This window comes from Camelina sativa, chromosome 10, assembly GCF_030686135.1.
Source record: "Camelina sativa cultivar CO46 ecotype springtype chromosome 10, ASM3068613v1".
In the NCBI taxonomy this organism is placed as follows: Eukaryota; Viridiplantae; Streptophyta; class Magnoliopsida; order Brassicales; family Brassicaceae; genus Camelina; species Camelina sativa.
In genome coordinates this window covers 10609626-10622596 of record NC_141889.1, presented here as the reverse complement: position 1 = coordinate 10622596, position 12971 = coordinate 10609626, and the positions used below count along the sequence as shown (strand labels likewise).

Below are 12971 nucleotides of genomic sequence, written 5' to 3'. Positions count from 1 at the left end.
AACAACTGAAATTTTAGCTTCATTCTATCAATGTGCGGCAAACAATCCTTATGGGTTATGACTTAGCTTCCCCATGCTTCGAGAAATACCTAAGTAATGTTTTTTTTTTCTTTTGTTGGTAAAAGTAGTTGTTTTCTTATTTATAAAAGAATATAAATTATGGAATAAAGTAGAAATCATATATTTATTTCATATACATATATATTTCTTGCGTAACCGTAGTAGTTGTTTTCGCATGATATATATTTCTTGCATAACGTTATACAATTTCCACACAATAAGAAAACTTTAAAATTTCAAGTACACCTTTAATGATATGGTATATCATTTTCTTTCGTTAAAAAAAATTATAGAGATAAATTTGGTACTTATTTCAAAATCTTCATTTAAAAACACACAAGAAAATCTTTGTTAAATCATAAAAACACTTATTATGAAAAGAAAAGGAGTAATACACTACTAATACACTTAGAGAACACTTATTAGTTACAAGTCTATACACATACCATCTTTTCCAAAAGTAAGTTTACACACAAATTTGGGGATATAAAGATGTTTGATTCTCCACTAGGGGTTCTCCTTAATCCTTATGACTAAATTATGTTTAATATGATTCTAATTAACTCTAAACCAATCAATATATTATATATATACGTATACTTCCTAGTTTTCCATCTTCATAACAAAACTAGAACATAAGAAAGTGTGTATACAATATTAACTAAGCAAATAAAGAGTGAAGAATAACAATAATATTTAGTTTGTTATCTGAAAAAAATATCTATTAGTCTAGCTCATATACTTGGTGGAACCTAATGGAATAAACAATAGTTTAATTTCTTGGGAATTCGAATCTCGGAATCGATAAATTTTATTGGAATATATATGTTGGAAAGTTGCTTGAAGACTATAATATGTTCTTATATTATTACATTACATGATTTCTATTATGATGTCTCTAGTATGTTTGACTAATATCCTAAACCCGTATGTCCTTTTGTTTTCCCTTATTTGGTCCATTTAAAGTGTACTTTTGATGATGATTTTATTTTGTTTCTCAAAACTTTACTATTTTTTAAATAAATATTTTATATTTTTACCTTTCATTAATTAATATCATCTAAACTAAACCTATCAAATTTACACTTTAAAGAACTAAATTGCATTAATTAATTATATTTATTTACAAACATAACAATAATAAAATCTTAAATTCTAATTGCAACATGTTGATATAACAATAATAAAACCATTAATTTTTCTAAATGTAAAATCTCAGTTTTTTTAAAAAGCATATTATTCTTTTAAGTAATATCAAATAAAAATAATGGAGTTTGATATATAGATAGTATTATATTATGATTTCTAAAAAAAAAAAAGTGGCAAAATATAAAATATTTAATTACTATTCTAACTATAGGGTATTTAATTTATTATAAAAATATAAACTATTTTTAAAACGATATATGACATGTATTGATTTTTGAAGAGAGAGATAGAGAGGGTTTTTTTCATAAATATATGAAAGTCGATCCTAACATATATATTTGATCAAAAATTATTATTTTACTGTTTTTAAACATTTTTGGTGTGATATTTCGATGAAAAACTCCCTATAGAAATGCTCTTAATTCTTCATATATCTTAAGAAAAAAAAAACTAACGCTTAATTTCTTAAAATCCTTAATAACATCATAACGCAAACGTCAAGGAGGAGGAGACTAAAGAATAGTATTTAACTGTCTACCTCTATATTTAGGAAGAGACGACGAGCGAGCACCAAAAAAAAAAAAAAAAAAAAGTAAGTTAGTGTTATGACTTATACATAAGCGAGATCTTTAAAAAAAAAAAAACCCATAACGGTATTTGAAATCTCACCAGTTTTTTTCTCCTCTCTCTTCGTTGTCTCATCACTTCTTCTGTTCAGGTCTCTTTATCTCTCTCTCTCTCTCTCCTTCTAGAAACCCTCTAAGATTCTCATATTCTATTACAGTCTGGATTGTTTTGTTTTTTTTTTTCATTCAAGAACGCGTAATCAAATTTTGATATCTCTTTCTTTACGTTATAAGCCTTAATTACTATATAAAGCCTTCTCTATATTTTTTTAATTATCTCCCTTGGTCTCATAGATCCCGTGAAAGTTTTTATTATACCTATAAAGTCTCGATCGACTCTTCTTTTTTTTTTTTTAATGTTCCTCTAGGATAATTATGGGAAAAGAAGAGGAAAGAGAAGAAACAATGGAGGAGAACCCGACCAAGAAGAAGAATGATGGTGGGAATCAGAAAGTGTCGTATTTCAAACTGTTTTCGTTTGCCGAGAAAACCGACGTAGTTTTGATGACCGTCGGGACTCTCGCCGCCATGGGTAACGGCCTTACTCAGCCGTTAATGACTCTAATCTTCGGCCAGCTCATAGACGCCTTTGGTACCACCGATCCAGATCATATGGTTAGAGAAGTGTGGAAGGTTAGGGTTCCTTTTTTTTTAAGTATAGATTATCTTTTTTTTTATTTAGTTAAATTTGGGGTTTGATTAGATCGAAAGCACCTTTTGTTTTTTTTGGCGTGGAACATAATCAAATTTTAGTGACTATAATTCCATTAATCTTCCTACCACGTTTACAGGTTGCTGTAAAGTTTCTTTACCTTGCAGTATACTCTTGTGTCGTCGCCTTCCTCCGTAAGCTTTTACTACTCTCTGTTTTTTATTTCTTTGCCCTAACTTGTGTTCCAAGTTAACAGTTTCTTCTGCAAATTCTTCAACAGAGGTCTCATGCTGGATGGTTACTGGAGAACGTCAATCCGCCACAATTCGTGGTCTATACCTGAAAACGATATTAAGACAAGATATAGGCTACTTCGATACGGAGACAACCACCGGAGAGGTCATCGGAAGAATGTCCGGAGACACAATTTTGATTCAAGACGCCATGGGAGAAAAGGTGTTTTTACTAATTGAATACAATTAAGGAAGAAATGATTTCTTGCAATACAAGATACTTAAAAAACTGTTGGTTTTGATGCACAGGTTGGAAAAGTCATACAACTAGGAACGACTTTCGTTGGAGGATTCGCGATTGCATTTATTAAAGGCCCGCTTTTAACGTTGGTTCTTTTGAGTTGCATCCCTCTGCTTGTGATGGCAGGTGCAGCCATGTCTCTGATCATGTCTAAAATGGCTAGCCGTGGTCAAGTGGCTTACGCAGAGGCTGGAAATGTAGTTGAACAAACCATTGGAGCCATTAGAACAGTGGGTTCTTCTCTTCTTTTCTCTTTCTCCTTTCCATAACATTAACCTCCGTGTCATTAGATCAAATCGCTGTTTTATTTTTTCCTTAGGTAGTTGCGTTTACCGGAGAGAAAAAAGCAACGGAAAAATACGAACGGAAGCTCGAGGTCGCTTACAAGACTATGGTTCAACAGGGTTTGATCTCTGGTCTAGGCCTTGGTACATTGCTAGGCGTGATGTTTTGCAGCTACGGTTTAGCGGTTTGGTATGGTGCAAAGCTAATAGTGGAGAAAGGTTACAATGGCGGACAAGTCATCAATATAATTTTCGCGGTCTTGACAGGAGGAATGTGAGTTAGAGATTCTAATCCCTCAACTTGACTCATTGCATACAATCTTAAGTGTTAATCAAGCTACCTTGTCTTGTCAGGTCATTAGGGCAAACATCACCGAGTTTGAATGCTTTCGCCGCAGGAAGAGCGGCAGCTTTCAAAATGTTTGAAACGATCAAGAGGCGTCCAAAGATTGATGCGTACGATATGAGCGGTTCTGTTCTTGAGGACATTAGAGGAGACATTGAGCTTAAAGATGTTTACTTCAGGTATCCGGCAAGGCCTGATGTTCAAATCTTCGCTGGATTCTCGCTCTTTGTACGGAATGGCACGACGGTGGCTCTAGTGGGACAGAGCGGAAGCGGGAAATCGACGGTTATCAGTCTAGTAGAGAGGTTCTATGATCCGGAATCAGGACAAGTTTTGATAGACAACGTTGATTTGAAGAAGCTTCAGCTCAAATGGATAAGAAGCAAAATCGGTTTGGTTAGCCAAGAACCTGTGTTGTTTGCGACCACAATAAGGGAGAACATAGCTTATGGGAAAGAAGATGCGACTGATCAAGAGATTCGAACTGCGATTGAACTCGCTAACGCCGCTAAATTCATTGACAAACTCCCACAGGTGCCTTAAATTTTCAATACAGAACATAAGATTAGAAGGGAATTGTATTCGTTGCATTTTTTTTTATCCTTAGACCTTTCTAATGAAATGCTCTATGTTTATAGGGTTTGGATACTATGGTAGGAGAGCACGGGACGCAAATTTCTGGTGGACAGAAACAGAGGTTAGCTATCGCTAGGGCAATTTTGAAAAACCCTAAAATCTTGCTTTTAGATGAAGCAACAAGTGCGTTAGATGCAGAATCCGAACGTATTGTTCAAGACGCGCTCGTGAACTTAATGTCAAATCGTACTACCGTTGTGGTTGCTCACCGGTTGACCACGATAAGAACCGCGGACGTAATCGCCTTTGTCCACCAAGGAAAAATTGTCGAGAAAGGTACTAAAGTTACCGTGTGCTAAAAGTCACCTATTTGGAAAATTGGTATTGTGCACTATAAGTAATCGATTGTGAATTACAGGAACTCACGATGAGATGATTCAAGATCCCGAGGGAGCGTATTCACAGCTTGTTCGTCTTCAAGAAGGATCAAAAGAAGAAGCTAACGAAACAGAGAGACCTGAAACAAGCTTAGACGTGGAGAGATCAGGAAGTCGTAGGTTATCATCAGCGATGAGGAGATCAGTTAGCCGGAATTCATCCAGATCGAGCAGCCGCCACTCTTTCTCTCTCACTTCCAATTTCTTCATACCAGGCGTTGGCGTTAACCAGACCGAGGAGATCCAAGATGAGGAAACAACCGTGAGACACAAGAAAGTATCATTAAAACGGCTTGCTCGCCTCAACAAACCAGAAATTCCGGTTTTATTACTCGGGTCACTTGCCGCAATGGTTCACGGAACGTTGTTTCCCATCTTCGGTTTACTGCTTTCGAGCTCGATCAATATGTTCTATGAACCAGCAGCGATACTGAAGAAAGATTCACATTTTTGGGCACTGATATATGTCGCTCTCGGTGTAGCTAATTTCGTCATGATCCCTATCCAAAACTATTTCTTCGGTATCGCTGGAGGAAAGCTGATTAAACGCATCCGATCAATGTCGTTTGATAAAGTGGTTCATCAAGAAATCAGTTGGTTCGATGACACATCTAATTCCAGGTAAAAATAACATTATGATATAAACAAACGCGTATTTCTGTATGTTTTTAATTCTAATATTAAATTCGCGTTTTGTTTCAGCGGTGCGATTGGAGCGAGGTTGTCTACGGATGCTTCAACAGTGAGGAGTTTGGTAGGAGATGCATTGGCGTTAATAGTACAGAACATAGCTACTGTAGCCACTGGGTTGATAATAGCGTTTACAGCGAACTGGATGCTAGCTCTCATAGTTCTTGCTCTCTCACCATTTATTGTCATCCAAGGATATGCTCAAACCAAGTTCCTGACCGGTTTCAGTGCAGATGCTAAGGTTTACTGTAATAATGGTCACAACATTTTTTGGTTCGGTTCCGGTTTAGTCACAATTTCAATTTACTGATGGATATTATTATGGTTTAGGCGATGTATGAAGAAGCGAGTCAAGTGGCAAATGATGCAGTTGGAAGCATAAGAACGGTTGCATCTTTCTGCGCAGAGGGCAAAGTAATGGATTTATACCAACAAAAATGCGATGGACCGAAGAAGAACGGTGTCCGGTTAGGTCTTATGAGCGGTGCGGGTTTCGGTTTCTCTTTCTTTTTTCTCTATTGCATCAATTGTGTATGTTTCGTCAGCGGTGCGGGGTTGATTCAAATAGGTAAAGCCACATTTGGTGAAGTCTTCAAGGTAAGAAGAAGAGAAAACATTTCTCGTTTCGGTTTACTTAAGATCCGGTTTGGTTTAGTGATATCTACTTTATTTAATTTTTATAGGTTTTTTTTGCATTGACGATCATGGCGATTGGAGTATCTCAAACGAGTGCTATGGCACCTGATACAAGCAAAGCTAAAGACTCTGCTGCTTCCATTTTCGATATCCTCGATAGTAAACCGAAGATCGATTCGAGCTCTGATGAAGGTACAACGTTGCAAAACGTTCATGGAAATATCGAATTCAAACATGTTAGTTTCCGGTACCCGATGCGACCGGACGTTCAGATATTTCGTGATTTGTGCTTGAGTATCCCTTCCGGAAAGGTAAAAAACAGAGTCTTTTCCCCCGGTTAAATTCGGTTCAATCGGTTAAAGATTTGGTTATTGGTTGTTTTTTTCTTTTCAGACCGTTGCACTTGTTGGAGAGAGCGGGAGCGGGAAATCAACGGTGATAAGCATGATTGAGAGGTTTTATAATCCGGATTCAGGAAAGATTCTGATCGATCAGGTGGAGATTCAAACGTTTAAATTGAGTTGGTTAAGGCAACAGATGGGTTTGGTTAGTCAAGAACCGATTCTGTTCAACGAGACTATCAAATCAAACATAGCTTATGGTAAAACCGGTGTAGCCACAGAGGAAGAGATTGTATCAGCAGCAAAAGCCGCAAACGCACATAACTTCATCAGCTCGTTGCCTCAGGGTTACGAAACGTCGGTTGGAGAACGTGGCGTTCAGCTATCTGGCGGTCAGAAACAGAGGATTGCGATTGCTCGTGCCATTTTAAAAGATCCAAAGATTTTGTTGCTTGATGAAGCGACGAGTGCGTTGGACGCAGAGTCTGAGCGTGTGGTTCAGGATGCGCTTGATCGAGTTATGGTGAACCGAACCACTGTAGTTGTGGCTCACCGGCTCACGACGATCAAGAACGCAGACGTGATCGCGGTTGTGAAAAACGGCGTTATTGCTGAGAAGGGAAGGCATGAGACACTAATGAAGATTTCAGGTGGTGCTTATGCTTCTCTTGTCACTCTGCACATGACTTCAAATTAAGAGACTTTTGACTGAAAGAGATAATTTTTAGATTTGATTCGTTAATTTTGTTCTGTTAAACTCATAAATTTGAGGCAAACAGAGTGGGTTCCAAATGTTATTGGATGAACAAAAATCTTTGTGGTCAAATTAGTAATTACTAACTCCTAATTTATCTTTTTGTTATTGTTCCCCTGCAAGTCATAGGATTATTAACTTGAAGCTTCAATATTTTTTTTTTAATCTGCAATAAGAACACTCTTCAATAGGGTACCAATGAAACATTTTTTTTTGGAGGTAAACACTATTTGGACAAACAAATATGAACAAGAGTAGTATTTCTTTTTTTGGCAGAAATGACTGAACGAAACTAAGTATTTCAGACACAAATGTAAGGAAAAAAAATGAAATCTTTGAAGAAGAGTCTCAGTAAACTTCAGCAGCAAAGTTGTTTGTAGGAAGTCTCTGTCGTTTCTCAATGTAAGCCATAGGAAACCAACCAGCTTTGCCTTTGCATTCTCCTTCAGCCCAACCGGTTTGGCTCACCTGAGAATAATAGGAAAGAAAAACAGCAGGCATGTTAAGTTTCACGCTCTCACCACAAAGACTAGTTATTTGATTTTGGTAATAACATGTGAACCTTTCGGACAACGACGTAATCTCCTTTGTTCAAGTCTAGCTCTTTCTCTGAAGCAGCGGAAAACGGATGAACCACCTGTCGAGGGAAGAAATATGTTGAAAAGAGTCTTTCTCTTTGTCTGAGATATGCGATGATGATATTTCGAAAAGATATAAAAACTTACTTCAGCTAAAAAGTATGATGTTTTCTCTGAGCCGTTCTCTGTTGGAATCGCAGGAGGAGCAGATTCTTTGTGTTGTTTCTCAGTTACCATCTAAGAAACGCAGTAAGGCCAAAATGTGTGAGCTTTTGATGAGACTCAGATATGAAGACAATTCATCCATTACTAACCTCTGCTTCAATGTCACTAAGGATTGCTGCTATTCTTAAGTGATAATTCTTCTCCCCTTCAACCTAAAAGTAAGCGATACGGTAAATACTAATCTTTATAAGACACAAAATCCAGTGTGTATGTATGCAAAACATACCATGGCCACAAGCCTCTGGAAAGTGAGTCTATGTTGCTGTGATTCAACAGCGGCCAATGCAGCAGTTGCTTCTTTACCAAGAACTGCCATGTTTGCTTTTAGCTCTTGCATCTTAGCTTCTGCTAGTTGAAGCTTTGCCACATTTTCTGGAATCGGAGATTCTCTTACACGTGCCTGCCTTCTAGAGACTTCTGTTGCCTGTTTTGCTTTTAAAGTTTTAACTCACATTACAATATAGCCAACATCATCATAGAACTCAGATTTTAAGAAGATTACATGTGTCTCTGCTTCTTGTCTCATGCGGCTGTAACGTTGAGCAAGATGACGAGCATCTTCAAGAGGAGAACCGGCAACCATAGCTCTAAGAGGATCCAAAACCTTAATGCATTTAACAAAAAGGTTTACTCTTGCTATCTACGTAGCATACTAAGATTAAGACAGATAATCGAAGCCTAACCTGAGAAGCCAAAAGCTTGTTGAAGTCTTCCTGTTCTTTGTCTACATGTTTCCGAGCATCACCGTATATAGCTGCAGCCTTGGCTAGAATATTCTCATCAATGTTCTGACTATTTTCGTTCCCATACCTACAACAGTCTTCAGACAACTTGGTTCCTGACATTAAAGATGATAAAAAAAAAACCTTACAAATGTCTCATATTGTAATTGAACAACCAATGATAGGTAACATAAAATAGGTATTCATTCAGAAGGTACCTGCTTCAATGTGCCTGAGCCCGATCGTGGTAAAAGTCTCAGCTGCTTTAACTATCTCTCTCTGGAACTCCTGAAAGTGACAATAACATAAGTTTGATGTTACTATGCTAAGATGAATCGTACTGAACCTTCTCCCTCAAATAATCAACTCATATAAACTGTGAGATCAGTCTCAAGACAGACAATGCCATTAACATGAAGTCAGTATAAGTCTTAACCTTTGCAGAACGAGTAGAGCGGTATAGCTTATCGAGCTGATGATGCCTTTGCATTTCTAACTCATCAATTACCATTACATCTGAGCTTTCATAACCAGTCCCACTGAACTGCTTGATCACAGCCTACATTGTCCAAAATTTACCACACACAAATCAATGAAAACCTCACCAAGAATGTTATACATATCAAAATGCATAAATCATCTATTCTAACAACACGAAATTGGTACGCAGCTTGCAAGATCAAACACTCTCTGGAATTGAAAGAAGACATTCTCCAAAATTAGCAGATTCCAAAGATCATTCATTATAGTCGCAACAAAGGAGTTCTAAATTGGGATGCGTTTCGCTGAATCAGTAGAAATGAAATTAGTTTTGCGGAGATTAAAGAAGGTAAAATTACCAGTTGCTGCTTTGCGACTTGATCCCTGAGCTTACTCGCTTGCCTTCTAAAAGCATCCATTGTCACTTCCTCCTCTTTTGATTTTACCCCAAAATTGATCTTACAGGAATCAAACAGAGGCAAGCTTGGGAGATCTCACTTTGATCAGACTAGCTTAGAAACTTACAAAGCAGATCAGATCTGATTCTAAATATGTTCTTCGACTCGATGTCTCTCACTGATTATCCTCTGAGAGAAATCATCACACAAATCGATCGGAGCTGGTTCGAGAAAGGTTACCAGTGAATTAAATATCTGAGATTAAACCGAACCGAACCGAACCGATCTGATCTGGAGCGTTCGCGATTGAATATTAAGGAAGATGTACAATTATAACATCCCAAACGAAGCGTTACCTTTTTTAGTTACGTTACACGATAATTAATGAATGATTAAATAATTAAAGTATGAGGTAAATAACGAAATAGAGTATCTGACATGGCCAACTAAGAACCACTTGTATAATAATATTGTCCCCACTCTTCCCATATCATTTGTCCTAACTGCCATAACATAATAATAATAATAATAATCTGAAAAGACAACCTATACACTACCGACTACAAACTCCAGTGAGATATTTTACCTTATCAAAATTGCAATATTGACTCTAGTTAATTAAATAGCCTATAGTAAGGCGAAATTAACTCAACTCACGACCATTTTGGTGCCTATATTTTAGAAGTTATAAATATTCATCGATCGCGTTAATAAATATACCAAAAGTTGTTGTAAAGTTTTTAATTTTTATTGTAATAAAAAAAGAGTTGCTGAACGAAGATTTTATTAGTCTACCAATAGTGTAAAAGTATATATTTTGTAGGATTATTAAACATACTTTTACTTTCGTTTATATTTTGAAGTTTTAAGAAGTGACAATAATTTTTTGTTTTAATTAGTCGGTTTTAACAAAAGTGTAAGATTATTTGTTTGAACTAACTTTAGGAAAAATCTATTAAAATTAATGACTAAATTAGTAAAAGCGGAACAAACGCGGAAAATAAATGAAACAAACGCGTGCACAAAACAAATCAAATTATAGTGATTTAATTTTGCAAAGTTAAAATTCAATAAAAACGAGAAAGCAGAAGAAACACCCAAAAAAAAACTTTCCCACTTCTACCATTTTGAGTTTTGAAAAATAAATACCACAACAAAGACTCCATTTTTATTTCTTCTTCTTTCTTGTTTTACAGAGAGAAACAAACCCCAAAGAGACAAGCCACGATCCGCCATAGCTGTTAGAGATCCCCACCTTAGGAAAAAAGAAGAAGGACCAAAAATCATGCCTTCAGGTGCTAAAAAAAGGAAAGCAGCCAAGAAAAAGCAAGAAGTAGAAGAAGCATCTTCTACTCAAATCAATCTCAAATCCAACAACAACCATGGTATTTGTTTAATTCCTTTTTACAGCCCATTACATATATATCTCCACTCACTACTTTCTCTCTTTTGTCTCTCTGTCTGTTTTCTCAATTATTCAAATCTCACAACACACGTTTTAGCTACCTTTCCTCTCTTGTTTGTTTCTATTTAGCTTCACTTTGAATCTCAGCTTTTTACTCTTTATACAGTGGTTTCTTCAAGTTTTGATTTTTTTTTTTTTTATCTGTGCTCACCGATCCAAACAAAATGGGTATCCTTTTAACTTCCCTTTTAGGCTTAAAATTTAGGGATTCAAATCTGTCAAAAAATCTGATCTTTCGGTTAGTTTTAGCATGTTGTGCTTGTTAATTCATTTGGGTTCAATCTAGTTTTCGGTTTGGGATTTAACCTTAAGGGTAGTTTTGTTTTGATGTTGTTATGTTTATGGTTGAAGTTGTTTTTTACCTCTGATGCTTTGGTTTGATTAGTAGCTGTTTCCAGTTTTGTTTGTTTCTTTCTTTTTTGAGGGTTGATTCTTTTGATGGTAGTTAAGATTTGATCTGAATAAAGACAGTGTTAAGTCACTATGTTAGTGATACTGATTGGATTTTGTAAACCGATGTGCTAGATTCGAGAAGCCAAGGTGAAAGGGAGAACGATGATGGTACTGTTAGCTCTCAGGAGAACTACAAGAAGTCAGGATCGACTGAGGAAGATGCTATCAGAATCGAAAAGGATACTGATGACCGCATAGAGATCACTGATTCAAGTCATGATCATGACAAGAGCTCTAGCAGCAGTAGCAGTAGTAGCAGCAGCAGTAGCAGCAGCTCAGATGATGAGTCCCGGGAAGTTAAGAAGGTTGATGATGATAATAAAGAGACTGGTGAGTCGGTTCCTGAAGTGATTACTGTGAGTTCTGTGCCAGTTGAACCTGTGCCGATTGCTGGAGATGCTCCGTTTATGGGGTGTACTGCTAATGCGATTGTAGAGAATACCGGTTTGTTGGATTCAGCTACGCCTAGTGATCCCAACTCTGGAGAACTGGTTGTAATCTCGCATGTTGATACTATAACCTCAAACGAGACGGACGAGAACCCTTTGCCTAAACCAACTGAGATTGCCCCTGAAGTTTCTCTTGCATCTGATGCGATTAGGCAGGCATCTTCTGGTGAAACCGACTCTGATGTGAAAGAAAGCGAGGAAAAAACATCGCCTCTTCCAGAATCCAACGGTGTTCCTGAAGACAAAAGAGGGTCTGATGTTGTCATATCTCATGAGGAAGAGGTCTTTATTGTTATCCCTTTGGCTTCATCCCTTTTTTTTATAGCTTATGTTATCAAAAAGGACTAAACTAAGTTTTCTCTCAGGCTCCCGTGCGACCAACACATGGTATTGCGCAAAGAACCTCATGGTTAAGTTGCTGTGGCTTGTTTGATGTGGTCACTGGATCCAGTAGATAAACTCAGGTAACCTCTCTGTTTGAATTGTTGGATGCATAATCTCTCTGATTTTGTGAGCTTCATGAGTCTTTACATATATGTTTCTTAGTTTATGGATAAGAGCCAATTGAAAGCATTTCTTTAAGTAGCAGGAGTTGGTTAGACATCAATGGTACTGTCAAACTAGCCTCAATCCTGCAGTTGCTGTCTGAAAAATCACATCTCTTTGAGTCGTTGATGAGTTATATTCTATCTAATGACAGAAACAGTGTGCTGCCTATAAACTCGGAAGGTGCAGATCACGGCTAAGGATTCTCAGTTTCCTCCCTCGAGTACCTGTCAAAGTTCAGTAACTTGATGAATGAATGTCTATCAAATCACAATTTTTCGCACATGAAAGAGTACTCTACTTCTAAATAGTCTTCAGCTCAGACATGTCTACTACAGTATCTGCTCTTTATATAAGTTTTTTACAGCTTCTTTTGTAGTTTTTCTTTCTTTGTCTTCCGTTTCGATATGTAAGATTCCTTGTCTGCATTGTCTTTATTATCTCAGGTTATGAGACTTTGAGACTGTTTACTGTTTATGGTGAACTTAAATGATTCATGTTTTACGTATAATAAGACTGGGTTTATGGATTCTCGGGTTTCAACTGGAGACTCTTTCGCCCTAAACAAAA

At 36.8% G+C, this 12971-nt stretch overlaps 3 protein-coding genes across 8 annotated transcripts; 2 read left to right on the top strand and 1 right to left on the bottom strand.

The window, feature by feature from the left end:
* Positions 1 to 1466: 1466 nt before the first annotated feature.
* On the top strand, positions 1467 to 7186 carry LOC104718518 (ABC transporter B family member 9). 3 transcript variants are annotated; one of them, XM_087469441.1, is made up of 13 exons: positions 1467 to 1801; positions 1928 to 2468; positions 2627 to 2681; positions 2768 to 2943; positions 3030 to 3251; positions 3341 to 3579; positions 3660 to 4185; positions 4290 to 4563; positions 4646 to 5285; positions 5367 to 5595; positions 5685 to 5951; positions 6038 to 6301; positions 6384 to 7186. In XM_087469441.1, exons 2-13 carry the CDS (start codon positions 2211 to 2213, stop codon positions 7026 to 7028), a joined length of 3795 nt encoding a protein of 1264 aa, XP_087325567.1. In that variant the 5' UTR covers positions 1467 to 1801; positions 1928 to 2210; the 3' UTR covers positions 7029 to 7186. The 3 variants fall into 3 exon arrangements, with proteins under 3 accessions (XP_087325567.1, XP_087325565.1, XP_087325566.1); XM_087469439.1 differs by having other exon boundaries at positions 1469 to 1801; positions 2204 to 2468; XM_087469440.1 differs by having other exon boundaries at positions 1578 to 1927; positions 2204 to 2468.
* Positions 7187 to 7273: 87 nt separating this feature from the next.
* Positions 7274 to 9904, bottom strand: LOC104718517 (SH3 domain-containing protein 3). Its single transcript, XM_010436280.3, has 10 exons — positions 9450 to 9904; positions 9047 to 9169; positions 8829 to 8898; positions 8572 to 8726; positions 8391 to 8492; positions 8115 to 8312; positions 7978 to 8040; positions 7811 to 7900; positions 7648 to 7722; positions 7274 to 7553 (listed from the first exon to the last, which is right to left on the bottom strand). Exons 1-10 carry the CDS (start codon positions 9507 to 9509, stop codon positions 7434 to 7436), a joined length of 1056 nt encoding a protein of 351 aa, XP_010434582.1. The 5' UTR covers positions 9510 to 9904; the 3' UTR covers positions 7274 to 7433.
* A 521-nt stretch (positions 9905 to 10425) lies between these two features.
* Positions 10426 to 12930, top strand: LOC104718516 (uncharacterized). 4 transcript variants are annotated; one of them, XR_756392.2, is made up of 5 exons: positions 10495 to 10873; positions 11479 to 12137; positions 12221 to 12319; positions 12402 to 12464; positions 12556 to 12930. XR_756392.2 is itself a non-coding variant. In XM_010436277.3 (4 exons), the coding sequence occupies exons 1-3, from the start codon at positions 10774 to 10776 to the stop codon at positions 12311 to 12313; spliced, it is 852 nt and encodes a 283-aa protein (XP_010434579.1). In that variant the 5' UTR covers positions 10426 to 10773; the 3' UTR covers positions 12314 to 12319; positions 12556 to 12930. The 4 variants fall into 4 exon arrangements, 2 of the variants coding, with proteins under 2 accessions (XP_010434579.1, XP_010434581.1); XR_015568651.1 differs by lacking the exon at positions 10495 to 10873 and adding an exon at positions 10940 to 11121; XM_010436277.3 differs by lacking the exon at positions 12402 to 12464 and having other exon boundaries at positions 10426 to 10873.
* The last annotated feature ends 41 nt before the right edge of the window (positions 12931 to 12971 follow it).